The 24,918-nt window shown below is 33.8% G+C and overlaps 2 protein-coding genes across 5 annotated transcripts; both read right to left on the reverse strand.

The window, feature by feature from the left end:
• Positions 1–7,678: 7,678 nt before the first annotated feature.
• Positions 7,679–16,190, reverse strand: LOC142620939 (pentatricopeptide repeat-containing protein At3g60050-like). 4 transcript variants are annotated; one of them, XR_012841665.1, is made up of 5 exons: positions 14,245–16,190; positions 12,683–12,797; positions 9,576–9,833; positions 8,986–9,069; positions 7,679–8,585 (listed from the first exon to the last, which is right to left on the reverse strand). XR_012841665.1 is itself a non-coding variant. In XM_075794260.1 (1 exon), exon 1 carries the CDS (start codon positions 15,824–15,826, stop codon positions 14,363–14,365), a length of 1,464 nt encoding a protein of 487 aa, XP_075650375.1. In that variant the 5' UTR covers positions 15,827–16,190; the 3' UTR covers positions 14,144–14,362. The 4 variants fall into 4 exon arrangements, 1 of the variants encoding a protein (XP_075650375.1); XR_012841666.1 differs by having other exon boundaries at positions 7,680–8,585; positions 12,709–12,797; XR_012841664.1 differs by lacking the exon at positions 12,683–12,797 and having other exon boundaries at positions 7,682–8,585.
• A 2,093-nt stretch (positions 16,191–18,283) lies between these two features.
• On the reverse strand, positions 18,284–24,801 carry LOC142618521 (low-temperature-induced 65 kDa protein-like). Its single transcript, XM_075791468.1, has 5 exons — positions 24,648–24,801; positions 24,304–24,528; positions 23,443–23,886; positions 19,288–20,259; positions 18,284–18,785 (listed from the first exon to the last, which is right to left on the reverse strand). Exons 1-5 carry the CDS (start codon positions 24,679–24,681, stop codon positions 18,709–18,711), a joined length of 1,752 nt encoding a protein of 583 aa, XP_075647583.1. The 5' UTR covers positions 24,682–24,801; the 3' UTR covers positions 18,284–18,708.
• Between the last annotated feature and the right edge of the window lie 117 nt (positions 24,802–24,918).

Here is a 24,918-nt window from a genome sequence, read left to right on the forward strand (position 1 = left end):
CTTTTGTTCATAATATTTTTCATAATTTGTTAAAATGATAAATTTGTAACTAGCAAAACATCACTTTCTTATGATCTTGTTATGACTTTTGACATTATGCATCAATCAAGATTTACTACGTAGACAATTATGAAACTGTTGTGTCTACCTGTTGAAATTTCAGATTTTTTTTTTCTCATTTTTCAACATACTTTTTTGTGGGGTTTATTTTCTTTAATGGAGATTTTCTACATTCTGGACCTTAGGCAACTAATGTAAATTGCTTTTGAGGTTGTGGGATCATCGCTAGTTTTGTCTTTGTTGGAGGCCAAGAAGAAAAATACAAGTGTAAAGAAAATGCTGATTCCCCGAGTTTCCTCCTCTGTTTGTTTGTGGGTCATTTTCTATCTTAATTTCAAGGATCCCAAAGTCTTGAATCTGCCAAGAGATCCTTCCCGAAAGGCATTGAATTCATACAAAATTAGTAATTTACATTCATTCTTTGAGAGTGACCACAAGATTACCATTGACATTGGCACAATTTGAGAGCATAAGTTTCGTGACCGCCACCACTGACTTACGTGTCTTGATAACGTTTTTGATGTTGATTGGGGAATATATGAGTAGGATGAGAGCATGATTTTGCTTTATTTGGTCACTCATTTCACTAATATGGCATGCTTGTATTTGGCAGCGTCAAATTAACAAAGCAGCCATAACCAATGGGCAATGGCCCTGTCGGTTGGTAGAATCTTTAAACTTGTCATGTAAGACGTAAAAGATTACTGCCCTTTGGAGAAGCTTTCGATAGTGCCCTTTGTTGGCTCTGATTAATAACTAATGTAACGTTGTGGATAAATCTCTAGCATGGGTATTTGATGCAAATCCACCAAGATAAATGCCAAAAAGACAGAGAGTAACTGTTAATTAAATCTGAGCAAAGAAGAAAGACACAAAGCTGATTAACTCACAGTACTCTGATTTAATTTGTTTATTTTGTTTTTTGCTAAATATATATCTAAAAGCTGAAGTTTAGTATTTATTGTTGCTATGTTCTAATTGAGCCACATCAACATCTACGTCATTATTCTCTCTCTCTTTTTTTTTTTTTCCAATTTTTCTATAATTTGTTTTAACATTAACATTTTTTTTAATAATTATATTTTCTTCAACCTTCTTCCTCCCTTACCTTTTCATTTCCCCACTACCCTCAACCTTAATATCACTATTTATCTTTATCTTTCTCTTCATCTTCCTTTATTCTGTCTCTTCATATTCACGCCATCTTACTATACATTTATCATTCTCTCTTCCATTCTTTACATAGTTTTCCACACAAAAAGATTATCTCTCTCTCTCTCTCTCTCTCTCTCTCTCCCTCAATATTTTTTGGAGTATTTTTTTAATTTTATTTGTCCTGCATCTTTGCTTTAAGTTGATACATTTTTGTGTTCGTTATTACTCTACTTTGAGTTGATATGATTTAATTTTGTGTTTTAAGTTTTTTTGTTCTCTTGTATTGTTATATGTTATCCTATTGTCTTATAAAAAATTAAAGATAATATATAAGAATATTATATATATATTATTCTATTACATAACATGATTTGGATAATTTGGTATTTATTGTTATGTCTTTTTTTTGTATTACTTTTTTTTTCTTCTCATCTTATTTTATTCAAATTTTAAACTCAGCCACATCCTCTATATAATTAATTTAGTTATATTTTCTCTTATTTTTTATTTTAAAAAATTAAACATATAATATTTTATTTAAATTCAAATAAATAAAATTGTACTCATTTTTTTAACATTTACACTTTCGTCTTCCCTTTATCTTTTCATCTCTCCACTACCTTTTATCTTAATATCACTCTTCATCTTTCCTTTTATCTTTCTTTATTTTGTTTCTTCTTATTATTATTCTTTTAGTATAAATTTGGCATTCTCTCTTTCATTATATGTATAATTTTTCCTCACAAAAAATTTTATTTCTCTCTCAATTTTTGGTGGATTTTTTTTTGTTACATCTCTGCTTTAGGCTGACCAATTTTTGTGTATTTTTGAACTCTACTTTAGGTTGATGCAATTTAATTGTGTTTTAATTTTTTTTGTTCATTTTGATTGTTAAATTCTATCATATTGCATTATAAAGAATTAAAGATAGTATATAAGAGTGTAATATTATTATATTACATAGCATGATTTAGATAATTTGATATTTATTTAGAGATAATTAATTTGGTGTTTATTATTATATCTTTTACTTTTACATTTTTTTCTTCTACATTTTTTTCTTCTCATGTTATTTTTTTCAACATTTAAATTCAACCACATCCTCCTTAAGTCCTTATTTACAATTATTATTATTATTATTGTTGTTGTTGTTATTGTTGTTGTTAGATTGTATATTTTTTTTAAAGTCAATATGTGTTATTTGAAATAATGTTTTAAATTAGAAGTTCTTTGTAGTGTAACATAATATATTTTGTAGTCGGATATTATATATAGTAAGATTAGTATGAAAACATAATGCAATAAAAAAGTTATCTTTTATTTTATAGTGTGAGAACTATTATACTAACTTATAACCATGTGTATTATAAATATGTATGTGAATCAACTCTTATAGGTGTACTTTTCTCCAAAACATAGATAGACATCTCTTTCTTTCTCACAATCAATAAATCATTTATCATAAAGTTGAAATATAAAATAAAAAAAAATGAAAAAAAAATTGTTTTCATCATATGAATATATGAATAAATCCCTCAATACATCTCTGCTAATATATGATAAGGGTAAGAAACATTACAAATGAAATCATATAAAAAAAATGATAAAACCAATTAGTTATTATCATTATGGAGCAGTAGTCTACAATTGTACGTATATAAAGAAGTAAAATATATAGAGTTTATATATGTAAAAATTCACATTAAATAAATAATATATATATATATAAAGGTTTAAGAAAAAGTATATGCATAGTTTTTATTAACTTGAAAGATAATAAAAAACTAACTGTTAATAAATAATAACTAAAAAAATAATATTATCACGCGCAACGCGCGAGTATGCGACTAGTGTGAAATAATTCTAGAGACTAAAAATTGTATGTAAGCAAAGTAGACTAAAAGTAATTCTCAAGACACCCAATTTTATAATTTAGGGGCCGTTTGGTATGAAATTTTGGGTAACAATTTTCAGTTTTTAAACAATATTACATGTATTTTCACACATTTTTTCACCCACACGTATTTTCAAAAAATACAAACAACGTTATTAAAACAATGTTACCAGGGCCTTAATGATTTGTGCGATTGTGAGTAATTCATATTCTTTGCAACTCATCACTTTTTGTCAATCAATCGCAAGCATACAAATTTGTAAATTGTAAAATTAGGTATACGAATAGATGTTTCCTTGGTATTGCTTTTTTTTTTTTTTGGGTTAAATTCCTTGGTATTGTTGATAAACTTAAAACTAAACGAAAAAGCCTGTGTGACAAAAGGACGAATGTCCATTTACCTGCTTCTCATAATAATCAAATTTCCGTGGTGTGATCATAGTTGTCAAGATGGCCCAGGCATTATAAAAACTATTGGATGCATGGCTCACATCTCAAAATTGAGTTTGCCGACAGAGGCCCCTACAACCATTCGTACTGGTACTTGCTAAAATTGGGTATCACGGTTTTTTTTTTTGGGGGGGTGGGGGGTGTTAAATGTACGACGAATTCAAACATATAAAATCTTTATCTACTCTTCTCCTTTAAATTTAATTAACAATGAATAATCTAACTAGCTTAACAGAAAATTGACTAGTTGGTCAAAGAGAAGACACAGAAAAATAACAACAATAAAACACACTCAGTTTTATAACCAATTTACTGCGTTGTCAACTTAGGATGAAAGCAACATTTTTTTCACTTAAGTCCATCACTCACACAACTTATTATGCACTGTTCACAACTTGATATATTAGTTTTTTTTTTTTTTTTTTGGATAGAAAGACCGAATTCATATTAAATCAAACAACAGAAATTGCATCATTTGCGAGATTTTGTGCCTAGTATATTCTAAGAAACAAAGGCTCTCCTAAATCCAAGTTATATGGTGCTCAACATATTGACCATGTTAGTTGAATGTGAAATTAAGTGTTCCTAATCTTACTAGAAAAACAAACATGTTTGTCATCATTTTGTCTCATCAGGCATCAGAGTATTCCTTTAATATAAGAACAGTGGGCCAGTTAGACATCAATAAGAACAGTGGGCCACTTAGATAATGCCTAACTGCCCCCACTGTCATGTTAGGCAGCTCAGCTGGGGTGACTGGAATACCAATGTCTAAAGAGTAAAGACTCCTTTTCTGCATCATTCGAGTATTATCTCCAGCGTATGCTTATGCTAGCCAACAGTTCTATACCAGACAAAGCGTGCTGTTTCAGATTCCCAATCACATCAAAGCCAAATTTAAAAATCCAACAGAGTAGTAATGAATAACAATAATGAGACTCTAAAACATAGTACATGGTACATAGCCACTACTGGGAAAAATTATCATTTGAAGTTAGAGCAACTGTTGTCAAACCCTTCAAAAGAATAATGGAGTTTGTCCAACATTGCTTAGTAAAAGGCCTTCATCTAGAATTTCCCCTTCTTCAAGAATCTATGTTGTTATGATAGGGGTGCAACATGGGGAAGGTCTTAAGATCCTACCTAAAACATAGTACCTTGTACATACCATTAAGGGTTACATAAACTATACACGTTTGGTTTGATCCATGTCCAAGAAAGTTAATATTTTGAAATTTTTTATTTTGACCCACCTCTACATAATTTGAAGTTATACATCTGATAGCAGTAAGATTTATGGAAATGTCTCATGCATGTGTGAGAAAAGCCGTCGTTTATGACCACGAATAGTTTATTCAAGATTCTAGAAATCCATTTAAACTACCAGAATTGTGCAATGCATGCACCTATAAGTTCATAATTAATTAGAGCACTTGCAGCAGTGGAGCTAAATAACTATATAGTTATTTTAGCTCCACCAAAATACAAAAAAAGCGTAAAGAAGTGGAATTTAAATTTATATTTTTTAAATATTCTTGCACATCTATAGATAGATGTGCACTGTTCATAAGAGCTAAAAAAAATTAATTTTTTATTTTGTATTCACATTACCTTTTTATTGTGGTATTTTTATTGTAGTGAGATGTATTATTTTATTGTGGTAGATATATTATTTTATTGTGATGTTTATATTATTTTATTGTGTTGAAAGCTAAAATAGATCCACTGCTGCAGCATGTGTGTAGGTAAAATAGATAAAGTAACTTTTGGTGGAGCTAAATTGCTAAATTTTTAACTCCACTGCTGTAGATGCTCTATTAGGCTCCACAGCCAATACACAACAAAATTATACTTCCGTATTACCAATTAAAAAGAATTTCCCCCTGAAGCATCTCTATAGGGACAGGAAAGCTTTTAAGAGTCATATAAGAGAGAGAGGCTGTTCTTTGTTTTGTATTTTAATTTAGGCCTCACAATTAGGTTATTACTAGCCTAATGCTATTTCAGTCATAATGGATCTGGTTTTCAGTATGAAATGAACATGATTTATATTGTAACTCTATTTGAGAGAGAGAGAGCTGGTGTAAATATTTTACAATATTATATTACTCAATAACCTTCCATTGGATCATTAATTTTCCAAATGCACCATTAGATTACATAATCTTTACATGTTCATCATTTTTAAAGATTAAGGATCCGTTTGAATACCACTGATTTTGATGAAAACTGAAAACACTGTAACAAATAATTTTAAAACGCTAGCTGATTATTTTTGGGGCTGACTACTGTAGCTCAGCTAAAAGTATTAAGCACGAGTTTTTCTCTCTCTCTCTCTCTCTCTCTCTCTCTCTCTCTCTCTCTCTCTCTCTCTCTCTCTCTCTCTATTCATTCCTCTCCCACCCTAACGCCTGTGTCTTCAAGAAGAGAAGTCCACGCCCACCAGAGAAATCCACGAGGAAGACAACCCAGTGCAACGCTAGCAAAGATCGGGTTCCCTCTGGTGTACTCTTCCTTCCATAAACCCATTTCACCCTCTTCCCCAATTTCACTCCTCTCCCACCCATGGGCCATGGCAGTACTCCTTGAAACTTGAAATGAATGGCAGTTGGGAACTAGGACACATATGAAAGAGAAGCTGAATTAGCCTAAGCTCAAAAACCAAAAGCAAAAAAAAAAAAAAAGCGAAACCCACTTCCCTAAGGTGAGTGTTCTCAAAAAAAAAAAATTCACTATTTTCTATCCTGTTTTGTTCGAATTTCAGTTCTTGTTAATAGGTTTCTTTTCATTTGCTGGAATTTAGTTCATTTGATTTGATAGAGTGCAAGTTTAGTCCTCTCTATTCATTTGCTGGAATTTCAGTTCTTGTTAATGGGTTCATTTGATTTCTTTTTACAAAGTTTTGATCTTTAGGGCACATTTTGATTGATTGAATTGCTAATAGTCAGTCAGTCAGCAGTAGTAAATTGGATGTTGTGAATGTGAATCTATAGCCTAGCCAGGGGTTCAATTTCTAGGTGCTACACTTGAACTTTCTTGGTTACTGTTTTTGTCATTTTCTCCACTGAGCTGAGAGAAGGTACCCTTTGGTTTTTACTTTACCACTTTCTTGGAGAATGTTTGGTAAAATTCTGATTGAATATTTGATCTTTCAATCAAAAATTGAAATTGTTTGCTTGGGAAGTTGTTTGCTGTTGAATAAAATTAAGTACTCTAGCAATTTTGAACGTATCCCATCATTTTACCATGAATTTCTCTTGAGACTAATATTTATTAATGGTGAATTTGGAATGATTACATAATTTCAATGGGGGAATTCGTGGGAGAGTAAAGTTCAAATAAAATTTGAAAAGAGATGGGAGATTTTTGTAAATTGATGATAGATTAAATGAGATTGCTTATTAGGTTGATGTTATTTAGCTTTCTTATTTCTTCAATTATATTGAATACTTACATATGCACCTTACCTCTATTTTTCTTTTTCAAGAGAAAAATATGCCAATGTCGAAAATGAGTAACTATCTCTCTAGCTCTTATGGCCATTTTTGTGACGTTGACAACTGCATCATTAGGAATTCTCTGAAACTTCATACATTTGGTAGGAGGTTTTATAGTTGTCGCTATTGGTCGCAAATAAGTACCATATCCAAGTATTGACAAAATATTTGTGTTATCAAAAAATCTTTATCTTTACAGAAATTAGATTCTCCAATACTTTTAATATACATATACTATATAGTATTAGATTGTAAGGAGTTTGCCTTTCTATCTCATATACTTTATTCACTATTATAATTCAATTATTTTCCATCAAAGTATATTAATTATAGGGCACAGTCAAAATAGAAAAAATATAGCAGAAAGATGAGTATAATTTGTTTCTTGTTTTTGTTGCTATATAGTCCCTAAACATACAAACATACTTAGCCTTCATTTAAAATTTTATTTTAAATCTTGTAATTGAATTTAGTAATATAACTAATAAAAATAAGAAAAACAGAAAAGAACTTATATATTTTCCAATTTCAAATTTTAAGCATTTTGTAGTCAAGAAAACATAATTAATAATAAAAATTATTTTATATTTTGGAAATTAATCGAAAGACAGAGCATGGAGGGAGGGGGAACCCTGAGGTGCTGTTGACACCTGAAGGAGTTAAAAACACGTCTCTTATAATTGCTTCCACCCAAGGGTATAGGCAAGGTAATCAGACCCAAAAGAAGGTTACCCTTCCAAACTCTATCAACATCTGGCATATGCATCCAATGCCCATCTCTTAAACAGCATGAAAAAAACTCCATTCCAAAGGAAAACAAAACTTCTCTTTTTTGATAAATCAGTAAGATTTCATTAAAAAAAAAAAAAAACAGATCCGCCACAGTTGAAGACAAGGCTCAACAGACAATTCCGACACAATCAACTCAACTAACAAATATGCAAAAGAAGAAAACAATATCCAACTCACGACTCATTTTTCTGCTCTAAGAGCTGAGACTACACTTTTTTTTTTTTTTTTCACAGTATCCACCAACTTCATCACCAACTACCATGGGGTTATAGATTGCTTTTGGATTGAAGAAGGGAGAAAGGTGATCCCCAGATGGAGCAGAGGACTCTGTTTAAGGTTGAACAGTAATCTCCTCCAATATAGGAGCAACACAGTTTGCATTACCTAATCAGAATTGTTGTACTGAGAAATTAGCCGTTGGAGACGACAATCCAACGCGCGCCGTGTCGTTGTGATCAGAGCTTCTGTGTGTTTCGTGGGTGATGATGGGTGTAGTAATACCAAAACGCACCGTTCAGCCTCTTCTCAAGTAGCAACGCGTTTCTCCAACAGAATTGGGTCATGAACAGTACACACATGGTTTGTTTTATTGAAACGGTGCACTCAGGAAAAAAAGCTACACCTTTTTTCTTCAGTCTTGGCGTTTAATGCATTGCTACTGTAGCGTGGGTCCCACCGTTTGGAAACGCCTAATGCAAACGCATAGGGGAAACACTGTATCCAAACAGATACTAAAACTGCCTCATTTAGAAAATATTCAAAAATAAGTTTTTCTTGTAATATAAAAATCTACTAAATCTATGAATTTTAAATTGGATGGTAAATGATACTTATTATAAAAAAAAGGATGGTAAATGATATCCGATTAATGTAGACTTTTTCATGCATGATGAGCACATGAAAAGAATTTAATCCAACTGTAGACTTGACAAAATATTAATTCTAAACAAATTTTTTAATTGATTTAATATTACAAAGAGTCACATTAACTATAGCATGAACCCAACGCATATATGTGTTTGTGTGTCTGATCGTCTACATATATACGTCTGTATCTCGAAAACAATTTCAGCATATGTTTTGCAAGTAAATTCTAATCCATAGTTACTAATGTTCATTGGAGAAAATATTCCTGACCTTAAAACCACATTATTGCTGACTCAATGGCTCAAGTAGCTGCTTAGCCTTTTTTGCCTATATGTGAGAAAGTGAGGTCAAACACTGCACAAGCCAACAATCATGTAAATTCCTTCCATTAGGTCATGATGTAAAAAATAAAGAGAGCTCTGGATTGGAACTTAAGACATGCTAGTAACTCAGTGATAAGTACATATTATATAGACTTGAATGAATATACTAAGTCTTCCATGCTTTTCCAGGAGGGTATATAGCTCTACAAGACAAAACTCATTACAATTAAAACAATAACAGGACATGGTCACTGTAATAGTGGATTTGTATGGACATAAGATATCAACCTCACAGATGCTTATGGGTAAGGGGACAACTAGCCCATATTGTGTGGCCATTTGTTATACAACAAATACACCTTAGTTCCAAAATTTTGGGGTGTCAGCCATTTGATATATTTGAATTAAAGATACTTCTCAAAAAACAGCAACAACATGCCATGAGAACTCAAGCTGGCAAATGACTGAAGCCATTTGTTATCTTTGGATTAAAGAAACTACTCAAATAACAGCAACAACTTGCCATGAGAACTCAACCTGGTGAATGACTGGAGATTGTAGCGGTTCAATGATCATCTGGAATATTAGAAGTGGAAGAAATACACTCAGGAATCCTTGAGGTTACAGGGCAACAAAATGTGGTAGACATGCATATGCAAAGCAATAGCCAAAGGGTATCCCCATCCCAAATTTTCAGCCACAAATTTTAAGATTCTACAGAGTCAGATGCTTGATTCAGGATTGCAGTTCACCAATGATGACTGGGTTGATGCCACTGGAAAATAACGCATTGGCCTGAAATATCCCAGTTGATTTCAGTGTTAGTGGTAGCACATCTCATGTAAGAAATAGAGACTCACTGCACCTAATAATCTCTTACTTCTATTTTGGTCACATAAACTAGAGAAATTAAACAAAGGTAATACAAAAACAACAGCTTTAGAGATTTCCAATGCCATAGATATATATATCAATAATACAGGTTTAGTGTATCATACAATCCTCAGCCTTTAGTGGGAATGCTTTCTCTCTCTCTGACAAGATAAAGTTAGGAACTTTTATTGATCAACAACATGTTTTATGCTAGACATAGTTCGTACTTAGTAGCATCAATTTGTTGCATGAGTCCTGCAATTATTAGTATCATTTCCATTTGTTTCAAATGGAGAGGGATAATAATGGTAAAAATTTAGTCTTTTACAATATAAAGGTGTACATTATATGCTGCCACATTGCCCCATCATTTAAAAACAAATACCATCCTTATTGGGTGGAATGCAATTGTTAAATGACATGGCACATATACACCATCATGCATTGTCATCATCAGAAGTATCGACACCACATAACTTCCATCACTACCATATCATAACATGGTTCTCCACTACCAGCTCTAACTCAGACTCTGGTACCACTTAACTTCCATCACCACCTTATCATACCATGGTTCTCCACTACCAACTCTAACTCAGACTCTGATACCACTTAACTTCTATCACTACCTTATCATACCATGGCTCTCCACTACCACCAACTCTAACTCAGATTCTGACCACAACTGCCTCTGAATTACTATATTACACATAAAACCATAACTATTGCTTCACCTATGCTATGCCACTGATGCCACCATTTCTACATTAGAACCACCATGATGCACGCCACTACCACTACTAGTGGGACCAATCTTTGACACCATGCACCCCGCACCTTCATAACAAACTCCACTTTAATTCTATCACACTTTACCCCAACAACCAACAGCATCACCCTTATCCTACCCATGCTGCAAAACCAAAACAACCTTAATTGCTTTTCAGTTTACCTCTACGTAAGTATCATTACTAAAAAAATCTTAGAGAGAAGAAGAAGCAAAATCTCAATCTTTTAACTTGGGTCATCCAAGAAATTAAGACTTAGATATCACCAGTAAAGAGCAGGTGTGTATACAAATCATTGCACACAAGGATTTAAGGTCCTGGAGAGGACATTAATTCATGGAAGTTTGAGGAACATAAGCTCCAATTTGACTGAACCATGAAGTTAAACAAATTCATGAAGTCTAAAGAAACTTCATACAAACTAATTAAAGTTACAATCATTAGTAAGCAGGTAGATTCATAAAAACAAATCAAAGTATATCCAATTTACCAGCCAAGGCATTAATGGTGGGTAAATATCCCTTACAGATGACCAGCAAGAAAATGGTGTAATTTCTTCCTTTTGGGAGAACAAACTGGGGTATTTGAGTGGAAACTACCATCAGCAATTGATGCAGCCATAGAAGATTAATTTGTTACTACTTTTTAAATTCTTCTATTTACAACTTATTTTATGGGGCCCACATGTGAAGCCCAGTAGAAGTAAAAGTCTTGTAGTTTTAAAGGACTAGTTATATATGTCATAAGCTAACATTTTTTTTTTTAATTTTGGGTTTTATTTAACAAGTTATGGTAAATTATGTATTATGGGCAAGACCATATTTTCAACAATCCCTGTGAATTAAGGGTATTTAATAATTTGTTTGAGTCTAGAATTTGTTATCTCAAGTTTTATTTTCTTTGAGTCCAAGTTAGTATTTTATTAGCTATTACCTTATTAAAATTTTAATTTACTTGTCAAACTAGGATTCCTGACATTACAAATACAAGAAAGAGTCCTTATATATTTTTGGTGATGTGGAACCTCACCAAGGAATAGCCCTTTGGACCCACCCCTAGTGAGTAAACCTCAGATACAGAACCCCACCCATGATAATAGGTTGAGTCCTTATATACATGTTCAATGTTCTAGAAGAATAGATGGAGTTAATTATTCAAAATATTGTGTGTTTTGAGCATTGAGGCATGTTGGCCTTCGTGTGTTCTTTTCTCACTTTCTCCTCTCATGTCTTCTTCTCTTTCTTGTACTACCATTTGTGGATACTGTTCAGTGTTCATACAGCCCTTGAATGCCATCCATTACTCTCTTTTCCTTCATCCTCACAATCCCAAGTCAAGCCCTTTCTCTTGCCTATCAAAATCATAAAAACCACATATTTTCTCTACCAAATAACCATTAAAAAAATTAATCAAACCGTAGCCAATCTGAGCCTTAACCTTTTCTCTAGAACTCTAAACCCTTGATCTACAAATCCTCCTCAAGCCACCACAGATACATGTGGACAAATTCCCCATTTTGTCCTCAATCGAAAATTTTTGGGCTAGCTTTTTCTCAATTTTAACTTTTGAATACATAATCAGCTTTAGAAGATATTTCACCATCACATAAGAATGAAGGGAAAGCCAAAAGGTTCAAAAGATTTCCAACAATCCATGAAAAGTAAAGATCCTAAAGTAAGCGTCTTAAAATATATTCATTATAGCTACAAAGTGACACAAGACAAAAATGCATGAAGGTCAAAAGGAATGGCAGTCTAATTACACCAACACAACAAAGAGTAACAGAACTATACTAAGCAAAATGAGCAAACAAGAACAGACGGTACTAAATTTTCCAGAATAATACTTATAACTTGACACAAAAGGTGAAAAACAATAGTAATCACCTAGCTACCCACTAGACAACAAAAAGAAAACCAAACGGTATAAGACCCATGGAAAAAAAATGCAGAAATGGGAGAGGCATCGGGTGTCCAAGATTACCATTTAACAATATAACATCAACTTGCCTTCTGCTCTTCTCAAATGTCAATGGCCGTGTAATTGACTGAATGATGAGAGGCTATTCGGAGCAATTTTTGCTAGCATTGAACAGTAACTAAAGTTTGGAAACATAAGACAGAAGCATTAGTCAAATCAGCATAGCACCCACTTCAGTCAGATTTCCATGATTAGGTAACAACTGCTTCGCGTCAATACTTCTAAATGTTTCAGATACTTAACAATGATACGGTATTTCTTTAGATACTTCCATCACATCACATGCTTCATAACCTTGAAAATACTTTAAACAATGAATACATATGTGATACTTCAAGGAAAGTACGGCATAAGCATCAGGTACACCATGATTGGTAGGATGTGACCCATTCAGGCAAAGAAAAGGATATAATTGTAAGGAGAAAAAAAGGTATGAAAGGTTTAGAACACATGATTAGGCATGAAAAACTAGGGATGTTGCAGCTTAGAATATCACTTGCACAACAATAGTAAACCAAATTAAAATTTTAACAAAAGATTTACACACACACACACATATATAAAAGCTATGTTTTTCTTTTTATTGCTAAGCTACACTTGTGACGAGTCAATCTTGAACCCAGATTTTTATGGGGGGAGGAAGTGCTACTTGAGCTAGAGCTCATTGGCTTAAACTACATACTGTTTGTCACTAAATCCTTGCTTGTGAAAATAAAGCAATATTTTCATAATAGAAGATGAATATAGTTCTCATTAAGGCATTTTCACGGTTTCACAAGATGTATTAGTTGAGCTGCAGAAATGTTTTTTAACTATTTGAGCAAGTCAATTAAAATCCATACTACAAACATAGGTATTTGAGCCAGAAACTTTCGGGTGGAAGGATTTGTTTTTTCATAACAGAGTACCTCTTTTTTTTTTACAAGTAGTAGTAGAGACCTGAATTTTAACAACTGACTAGTAATAAATATTCTACCTAATAGACTCTGCATGCTTCAGACAAGCAGGTTGTTTCTAATTTTCCTTTTAATTGTTAGATTTAATGTTTCTTGTATTTTATGCGGAGAGATAGATAAGTGGACATAGTTAGAGAAATATAAAGTTATCACTTCATAAGAGTTGCTTCATTATTGGGATTCAAGCGCAAATCTTCCATCAATATCAGCTCTATTATTCAACTCCTCCCTAGAAAATGTTCATTATTTCATGCACTAATGATCAAACCTTAAACTGTAGCTATGGTCAAAGGATGAATGTTTATCTACAGCTCTTATTGACTCCTGATAATACCAGAAAAAACGTAAGTGATAAGGAAGAGTAATAACTGAAAATACATCTACAGTATGTATAGAACTTGAAGGAACTGCTGATTTTCAAAGACAATGAAGCATAAGAAATGAATGACTATTTCAACTCAGTATTGATCCAATCAATCACATGAAAAGAAAAAAAACTCACAAATTAAGAAAGCATGGACCTACTCGCTCTTTTTTATATATCAATCACTAAGCATGGAAAAGATAATCATAACAATATTAGGGGAAAAAAAGTTGTGCAAACTTTACTCTTTTTGCTTCTATGACTGAAATTGCCAACAGGTACATGGTGTCTAACTGAGCTGGATGAATAAGTTATGTTGCTATGAGGTTACATGAATAATCTCCAGATACATAGTTTGCCACTTTAGCATCTCCTGTATTTCTTGATCTTTGAGAGAAGATGGACATATTGTCCCTTGTCCACCATATGTCTTATTACTTGATGAGCTTCAGAAAGCTTTCCAGCATTTCGCAAATTACTCACTAGGGTACTGTACACAAGGAAATTTGGATTACAACCTCTAGATTCCATTTCCTTAAGCATTGAGCGCGCCTCTTCAAATTTTCCAGCCATACAAAAACCACGAATCATGGAATTGTATGTGAATACATTTGGAAGCTGTCCCTTGATTATCATCTCATCAAACATTTCTTGAGCTTTCTCTAGCTCCCCGGCCACAATATATCCTGTGATCATTACAGTGTAAGAAACCACATCTGGCATACACCCATTCTTTGTCATTTCATTAAAAAAATATCTGCAGGCATCCAAATTTCCAGCCCTGCTAAGTCCATCTATCAACGTGGTGAAGTGAAGAACACTAGGATCAAAACCTACTTCCTTCATGTGATTCAAAAGATTAAGAGCTGCAAGTGGCTTGTCACCTTTACCCAAGACATGAAGAAGAATATTATATGTATGAAAGTCTGGAGAAAAACCACTCCTACCCATTTCATCAAGCAGTCTATGAAACTGATCCAACTTCCCCAACCTATACTTTGCACACATGACAACATTATACGTTAGAATATCCGGAGAATGACCCTCAACTATCATCTGCTGATACACCCACTCAATCAACTTGTACTGGTTAACCGTAAGAAGGGAATGTAGAATCGCATTGTATGAATGTTTGAATGGCCTAAAGTTAAACGTCTTTGATTTAATGAACCTCTCCACAACCTTCCTAGCCAATCCCGCCCCACCACAAGTACATATAAGTATATTAAACGTACGAGCTGTAGTTGGGAACCCATTCTCAATCATCTCATCAACTAGCCTCCACATTGCCTTAAACTCCTCACAATCTGCAAATATCTTCATTATTAAATGGTAAGAGTTCGCCGTGTGCCTATAATTCTCCCTCTGACCAGACCACACGAAAAACTTATACCCCAATTTCGCACACCGCATCTTATTCGCATAATTTACATTCCTCAAAATTCCCAACAGAACTTCCCTCACAAGCAGCCCCGAAACCCTTATACACAACTCTTCTAGAGCCAATTTGGTATCGAACCCCGGCCCATCTTGCTCAAGAATATCAAGAACCCTATTAGCATCACTCTTTACATTATCAAAAAAACTCTGCCTAACCGAGAAATGTCCCCGGATGAAACTCCCATCCTCACTGGTATTGGGTTTTTCATCCAAAATGGGATCAGAATCCGAATATTTCCACATTGTTTTCAAGGATTCCTCAATGCATCCAAACCCATTATCAACCTTATCCCCATCAAAACCCCGGTCGCACAATTTCCTCGAAACGACCAAAAAACATGACAACTTGTGAACTAGTCTTGGACCAATTAGGAATATAGAGTTCATGAAAATTGAAAGTAGCCAACAAATCCAAGAAACCCAGTAACAGAAAAAGAATTCTTAGCATATAGAGCTCCAAAAAATGAGCGATAGCCATTAAAATGAAAAGACCCAGATACACAAATGGGGTTGAATCGAATAATAAGAAATGTTCATCGAGTGAAGCTCTTCCTTGTGAAGTATATGAGTTTGATTCGTTGAAAAAAAGAAAGTACAGGATTGAAGGCTGTGGCGGAGGACTTACTTGGAATTAAGCTACAGTCACTTCGAGCTGGCTCTAAAAGTCCCACCTGAGTTCTGAGGTTTTTGCTGGGTATAAGAGAAAGAGAGGAAATGGAACACTCTATTTGGGAGAGAAAGCAAAAATGCCCTTCGTGGCACGGGGAATGGGGAGGTGATTTTGGTATTTCAGCAAAATTACACTGTTTTAGACCCTGGTTTTACTTTTAACCGCAGTGTTAATTATGCACACACGCCTTACATTAGTGAATTTGAACTGAAATTGTGAGTTAAATGCACAATTTTTAATTATAGTTTTACCTCCAAAAACAGATAATTACACTCATTTTAAGAAATGTAATGTTATCACTGTATACTTTTGGCGTGATAATCACTCTATAAGTATAAGTGTATTTGTGAGGTGTGGAGTAAAGGTCAGGGTTCAAGTTTCTAAGGGAAAATTTCACACACATATATCCTTAGATGAGGCTAAATTAGAATTTCTATCTTATATAAAAAAATGTTATCTTCACAATATTTTCACAACAAATCTTACTCAGCATGTTGGTACTTAGTGTTACTATAGGTAAAAAAGTAATTTCAAAAGTGAGTTTAATTTAGAACAAATAATAACTTACTACTTAAAATTTGTTGCGAAAATATTGTGAACGTACTTCTCTTTACTTTTGGAAATGAAAAATTACACTCATATCCAATTTCACAATATAACATACTTGACTTTTTGGGTGTAAATTTGTGAATAGTGCACAATAGCTTTACTTTTTCACCAACTAATAGTACTAAACCCAAGTGTAATGAATCCAATTATAAATTAACACTCAAGAATGTTATAAATTAATCCAAGGTTTCTAAAAAAAAATCCAGGCAGCACTTATTTTTCTCCAACAATTGGCATCATTTCACTTTCGTGAATATACATTTAGTATCATTTTATTCTTTAATTATCAATTGTTAAATTTTTCCATCAATTTTAAAACTAATTAAGTTAATTTTAATCTTAATTAAGCTAATTTCTTAATATAAATTGACACAATTGAAAAATGAATTGACACAATTGAATGTATAGGGACAAAATTGAAACTATGACAAATATACCAAAATTAGAGTTTGACCTAAAATTAAAATTACGAGTTTTCTTTTAGAATCTGTTTTTTTTTTTTTTCATTTCAAAAACATTTGTGTGAATAATTTCTAATTATGTGATAATGATAAATGATTTTGGTACTAAATTACAGCTTATCATAATATGCATATTTATGAGAATTTGATCAAAATATTGGAGTATAATTATTTTCTTTGTTCATAATGAATAGTAATCTTAAATTTTTGGGACTAAAACATAGTTGTTGTTGTTGAAATAATTATCTTATATATTAAGTACATAAATTCCTCTTCTACAATTTGTAGGCCCCACAAGTGAGTTATAGATTTTCACAATGTGAGAGAAAATATGCATATATATATATATATGATAATACCTTATAGTTATTTTTCCAAAAAAAAGACTACTACTAATGAACTAACTTATAATTTCGAAGATTCATGATTGTGAATATATATTAGCAAAAATAGAATTCACACTATAAATTTGGTCAATAGTCATTTTATATCACTAAGTTTAAATATTGTCACTTGGGTACGTTTGGTATACTGTAATAGCTCCTGTCAGGGAATAGTTATTCATGTGTAATAGCAATTCGGTTATTTGGTTGTTCTTTATTATATGGATTAGTTATTACATTAGAATAATTATTCTTTAAATTGAAGAATAGTTATTCCTCTTTAAAATTGATGTAATAGTTATTTCTTAGTACATATAATAGGTTTCAAAATTAATATATTTTCAAAAATATAAAGTTTCCTTATACATCATCATTTACAAGCTTTCTATATGTAACAACCAAACTTATAAATAGTAATAGTTATGTCATTACAATGTTTTTTTTATTTCCAGTAATAAAGATGACTATTTCTAATGTAATCTACATTAAGTGTACCAAATGTAACCTTAGCCCATTAACTTTGACAACATAATCATTTTAGTCATTTCCTCCATTGTCATTAAATAAACTCCATTAAGTCTCTTAAAACAACGTTGTTCTGTGTTTGTAATATTCAAAAATAGGTTAACCCGAATCTCCCTTCCTATTCCAAGTCCTCTCCAAATCAAAGATCAGTAATTTATTGATTATTATTACTTAACTTACATTTGGAAAATGAAAGTGTTGTCAAAGCTCCTTAAAAATATCATAGTCAAACAATAAAATTCTCAAGTCTCATCAAAGCTCTAATAATCACGAATACAAATCCTACAGGAGATTTGTATTCAATAATCACAAGAGATGATGTTTGAACAGTATGTGAAGATACATTATTGGCTGCAAGGGAAATATGATCAACGAAATTTGTTAAACTCGACAAACACATGCACAACACACTCATCAAAATCCACATCTCAAACCGGATTCAGGAGTATTACACAATGCATACACAATTTTACAGAATCCAAATCCATTCATACATAAACTATAGCTGCTACAACTGCATTGTCCATAAACTTATTACTATTCCATGCACACCAAACCATACATTTGATTTTAAAAACAGACTTTTAAAGGTCAACTCTCTTCTCATCAGTTGCTCGACTCTTAGAGTCTTCTTCCCTCTGCCGCATGGCTATTGTATCCTACATTTCCAGTAGCAAAATTGGAAATACGATCAACACCTGTAATGAAACACAGAGGAAATCAAATTATCAAATTAACCGGCCAGTTCCAACTCCAAAACAAAAGAGCACTCAAGTGTGTTTATCTACATACATATTGCTTTAGTACCCAAGACTAATGTGATATTTTAGAAACACATTTCAAACATGCTGATTTCTCTCTCCTAATATTTTTGTACATGTCAATCTCACAAAACCAATTGTCAACAGCTTTGTTTGGATCCAAAAACGTAAAAGATTTAACCGAATTATCAAGGTTAAAAGGAAGAATGTCACTAAACTTCACCACTAGAATATACCACTAGAAAATGGAGAAAATGGAGGGCATTGATTCTTCTTGTTAGTGTACATTGTCTATGCATATCACTTATTTTACGTTTTAAATATGGACATGTAAAAATGGGTGCATGGTGAGTTAAATTATGGAAGCTATGCATATGAAATGTACAAAACGAGCATGAAACAATTCTTTCCGAGAAACAAAAATGTCTCAAATAATTACCATGCGACTGTTGAGGAGCTTGAGACTGGGGAACTTGAGATTGAGGATCTCCACTTAAGCCAAACCATGTACCAACAGCACCTCTAAGCCTGTCCACCACACTTCCTTGCGCCTGGTTATCCAAAAAACTCTCTTGCATGCTTTCCCCACAATTCTCATCCCTCTTTGTCTCCAACTGTCTCGACACCTCCTCTGACTCCGTCACCTTCCCCATAGGCCGCTTCTCCGCCTTCTCTGGTTCTTCATTTCGCTTATGCAAAGCATCTGAAATCACTTCAGAAAGCACCCTATCCTCATCACTAGGCCTAAACTTCTCCATAAAATAGTCCTTCACTGACACTCCTTTGTCTTGCCCTTCAACCACAGTAGTACTCTTTGATTCAACGACATTCCCAGTAGTACTGTCAGTGCCACCGCCATGCACTTTTGACATCACATTACTACCTGCTTCAGCCACCTTCTCATACACTGGGGTCAATTTCTCAGTATCTGTTTTAGCAATTTTCTTTCCATATTCCACTGGTGAAGCTGATTCTAATGATGACTTGGTATAATTTCCACTCTTATGAACTTCACTACTCATTTTGTTGTCTTTCTCACCGTATCCAAGCTTAGAAGCAACGACATTCTTTGCTGAGACTGCTTTGTTAGCAATGGCAGAGGTAGCAGAAGAGATTTTCTCAGTGTAGCTACTCTGGTTTGAGGGTTTCTCGTATATGTAGTCCTCTGGTTTGTTGGGGTCAAAGCTTTCTGGGAGTTGAGAATTGTCTTGGATGGATTGGGCCTCTGGGGGAACTGGTTCGGGAGAGAGCTGGTCATGGCTTCCAGTAGGCAAATTGGTGAACTGATTATGAGTTGTAGTGGTTAAGTTATGGTGTGTTCCAGCAGATTCTGGCTTCGGTTCATCATAGACTTTCATTTTGTCAAATGACTGAAGTATTGGGGTGATTCCTGCAGCTTCCTCACCACCTGATGCAATTGGCATATAATAATTCATTTAGTTAAGAACTTTAATCAAGTTCCCTAAGAAAAGGCAAATAAATTAACTACTGGAAATGCCCATCACCTGTGATCTAAGGCACACCATGACCAATGTCATTAACAAAGATAGCAAACCAAATGACAAAATATTGGTCTCTCGGTTATTAATAAAAATTCAAAAGAGGGGCAAGGCAGTATGTATGATCACTAGGAAAAGAATATGTTGTAGTCATATTTACAACATTGTTGCCTTTGAAGTCCAATTTAATCCAATTTCATATCAAATTAATAGCATATACCCCATTATTATTACACTTAACTTAAATGTTCCTATATATTTTTTTTTAATTGGATTAAGAAAAATTTGCCTTCTCATAATACGGCACAATGTTATATAAGAGATGAGATTTTAGTACTAATCATTAGGAAAGAGACAGTTTAAATTAAAGAACAATTTCTTGAAAATTTATTGTTGCAACTAGTATTGCAGTATAGAAAATGGTTTGACCTGTGCCTAGGGATGGCCATGGGTAGGGTATGGGTATACCCGATCCATACCCGACCCGAAAAACTTACCCATGGATACCCGAATATCAATATCCATTAATATCCATACCCGAATCTTACCCGAATTATTATCCATGGATATCCATACCCTACCCGAAACCCATTTATTATTATTTTTTTTATAATAATATCCATACCCGAAACTTACCCGAATCTTACCCGAATCATTTTAACTTAAAAACTAACCAATAGCTTTATCTTAAAAAAGAAAAAACTAATCAATAAAAAATTATTAAAAAAAATTAGCATAGACAGCAGGTCTCCTTATCTTAAACACCATGAGGCTATAGAAGTAAAGCTTGACACAATAAGTAATACTCTGTAACACATTGATACATCCAACAAATTGATTTCAAATCACACAACCAAGAAATTAAAAACAGAATATGGGCAAGTACAAATTATCAAACCCAACTGCAAGGACTATTAAAAAAATGCATAAAATCAAGATTTAAACTAAATCGGAGTCAACTCTATGGATCCAAAAACATGGAGTGGTTACATGTGAAGACTCTTCTGCTAATGTCATTCAGTGGTACAGGTGCAACCATCAGCACATTCAAAAAAGGCCTTGCTTGCTTTAGGCCCTTCAATCTTGGAGATGACACAACTCTTCACCACACTTGCAGAATGCACCTCCACTAAAGTTCTCTAGCTTTTGATTCACGTTCGAGTCCCCATGTACTGTCCCATCTCTGCTATCAAGAAATAAAGCATCAGTATTCATCTTGTGTAGGATTCACCTATATGCATATCTTGATCCAATTATTATGTATTTGCATACTTATATTCTACCCAAATCAGTGCTCAAACTTATATTCTAGAAATGTGACTTCAAAATGTAAGTAAGAAAATTAAGAAATATAACATACATTAATATAAAATGCTAAATCAAGGGGACAGGATGCTACACTGTGCAAAAGAAATTGAATAACAACTTAAAAAAAGTATAATCTACTTGAACAATTTTGATCAGAATTTTTTCCCCATTTGAGAAGTACTATACTTTTGTTTTACTGTGATCTGAAGGCCCTAACATACTGCCATTTGTACCACTTCTGTTTCACCATTTGTCACATTCAACTGACATGGGATTCCACTTGCCATTGACAAAAATTGCCCTCTGAAGATGACAACTCTGGCCTTAGGAAAATGACACACAGACCAACGGGCCTGAATTTTGAAAATTACACATATAAAAACAAGTTCGACATGCTCAAGGTTCTTTCTTGGACTATAATAATAGTACTATTCAAGGGAATGATTAAAATAACATAAAACATACTTGACTATCATAGTTAAACAATAGTAATGCAATAAAACAACAGGAAACAGCACCTAACACAAACATATAATAGTAACTCCATATACTAGATATTTATTGAACCCATGACGGGTGTGCCTATTAAGTTACAGAAATCATTTCCAAATTCAATATGTAAAGACATCCATCATCAATGATAAAATAACTGGGAGAACCTAAAGGTATGAACTATACACATACCCACCACCATGTACCATATAATACTCTTTATCACCATCAATAAATCTATGCTCTCTATACACAAAAAACCTGACCCAGCTATATCAAGCAGAAAGGGAATCAAGATGACAATAAGTACAGTCCTATTCTGCTCAAATATAGTATAATTATGCAAAGGGTGCAATCTAATCAAAGGCCACTTCAAAATATGAAAACGCAAGAAAATCTGCTCTGGCCTAAATACAAAAAAGTTAACAAAAAGAATAGGAAAAGGCCAAAATGATATCATATACTAAACATGACTGGTAGTTGGGGCAGGCAAAAATCTCAAAAGGGAATTGCCATCATCCAAAACTAAGTAACTAACGACAAATCCAAGAAACCATGCTAACAAAAATCAATCCGAGGTGATCCAAGCCTATACAATATCATGAAGAAAGGTATACTAACTTATACTAACCTATACTAACTTGTCACTATGACACCATAACTCAAAATCTGCGTACAATTGCTCAAAATCTCAGTAAAATCAAAATACACAGCTCATAGAGGCATTTCATCGAACAGTTAATTGATTGCATTTCAGTTAGACAAACCTTGAACTCTGAAAAACATAAAATCTCCAACCATTCCTTAACAAAACTAAACCAACCCAAGCACCAAACCTCGTTATTGACACTCCCAGCCTTACCAATAGATATAGACCCATATGGCCAAATCAAAACAAAACAAAATACCCATGAAAATTTCGACTACAGAATAGAAAATACAAAACCCATAGACAAAAAATTGCAATGTTGTTTTGAGAAGGCAGAAGGAAAAGAGGGCAGAGAGAGACAAACCTGAACCAGTGCGGTTGATGGTGGTATCGGCTTCAACAACACGGAGTCAGAACAGAGAGAGAGAGAGTGACGGTGAGAGAGAGTGACGGCAGAGAGAGTGTCTGAGTTAGAGTGAGACTGTGAGAGATAGAGATTTAGGGTTTTTTTTTTTTAAATACAGGTCGGGTATGAATATTATCCATACCCTACCCGAATAATTCGGGTAATATCCATATCCTACTCGATTAAGTTCTACCCATCAAGAACCGGGTATTACCCGAAATATTTGGATCGGGTAGGCTGTGCCCGTAGGATCAGTGACTTTGGTTTGATAATTTGGAGGAGTACAACCTTCAAGTCCGTCCTTCGGCGCATGAGGATCCTCCTCCAAGCCCATTGGTCTTTCCAAATTGACCTTACGTTGTCCCATCCTTACTTCTTGGCCAGGAATAAAGGTTTTGGTTGGGTCAGTGACTTTGGTCCCATTAACTCCAGGAGCAACAGGGGTATTCTGTGATGCGTGCGGTTCTTCTCCCAATGTCTTTCCAAAGTTGACCTTAGATTGCCCTGTATTTTCATCATGCCCAGGCACAGCAAAGACCATAATTGTCTCAGTGCCTTTGGTCACGCATCTCTCTTTTGGGGCTCGAGGGTCCTCTCTCATGGCTGTTGGTCTCTCAAGGTTGATCCCAGAGTGCCCTATATTCTCAACTTGGCCAGGGATAGCGCTCCGAACAGGACCAGACTCTGCACATATTCACAATAATTCTACTTAGATTCAATAAAACAAGGAAGTAAAAAACACACACACACACTCTTGATATATAGCCATTCCCAAAGCCATTCTCACATTTTTGTGAACTACGAGATATTCAAAAAAAAAAAAATTGGACATACAAAAATCTTAGTCTAAATCATTTAAACTTTCAACTTAAAAAAAACCCATTTGTTCACACTTACATGAATGCATGTGTACTAAATCCAAACTCCTAGGATAGTCCTATAGTCCAATTTTCCAATCAAATCCAGTAATTTCAAAGGTTAGCAATAAGCAAATAAGCAATAGAAAAATTAAATGGACCAATGGTTTAATTCCCGTTTTTTATTTTGGAAGTTTAATGCATATATATGATTAATTAATTCAAGCAAAAGTGCAAAACACACTTGCTGCACCATGAACTTCTGGATCTTCAGACATTTCTTCATCCTCCTCATAAAGATCATGATCATCAGGAATATGACGCTCATCACGATGATAATCATTATCATGATCATGGTCATGGTTGTGACCATGGCCAGTTATCGTTTCCTTGATCTTCCTGGCCTTTGCCTTCACCTTCTTCAACGCTGACTTCTTCTCATGGTGATGCTCATCTTCACCTTCCGCCACTGCAACAAAAAAAAAATTCACAAACACATTAACACAAAAATAAAACATAGAACACAAAAATAAACGAAGTACTTATGAGGAGGCAGGGCAACATTGTGGGGGTCATGCTCGTAAGTACCATGGCCATGAGGGTGTGATACTTGTGAATCCATAACTGAAAAATTAACTGTTTTTTTTTTTTGGGTCCTTATGTATGCTTATGCTTACTGTGAAATAAACCGATTGTGGAAGTGACAAATGAAGGAGGTTTATAGGGAGAGCCAAAGGGACAACGCTTTGCCACCTTTGCATGGCTATGTGCCTGTGGCGTTTATCAGTGAAGACACGTGTAGTATCACAGACACGCCTCTGTTGGTGACACGTTGTACCTATCCACTTGTACAGGTGGC

The sequence above is a fragment of the Castanea sativa genome, chromosome 12 (genome assembly GCF_040712315.1).
Source record: "Castanea sativa cultivar Marrone di Chiusa Pesio chromosome 12, ASM4071231v1".
In the NCBI taxonomy this organism is placed as follows: Eukaryota; Viridiplantae; Streptophyta; class Magnoliopsida; order Fagales; family Fagaceae; genus Castanea; species Castanea sativa.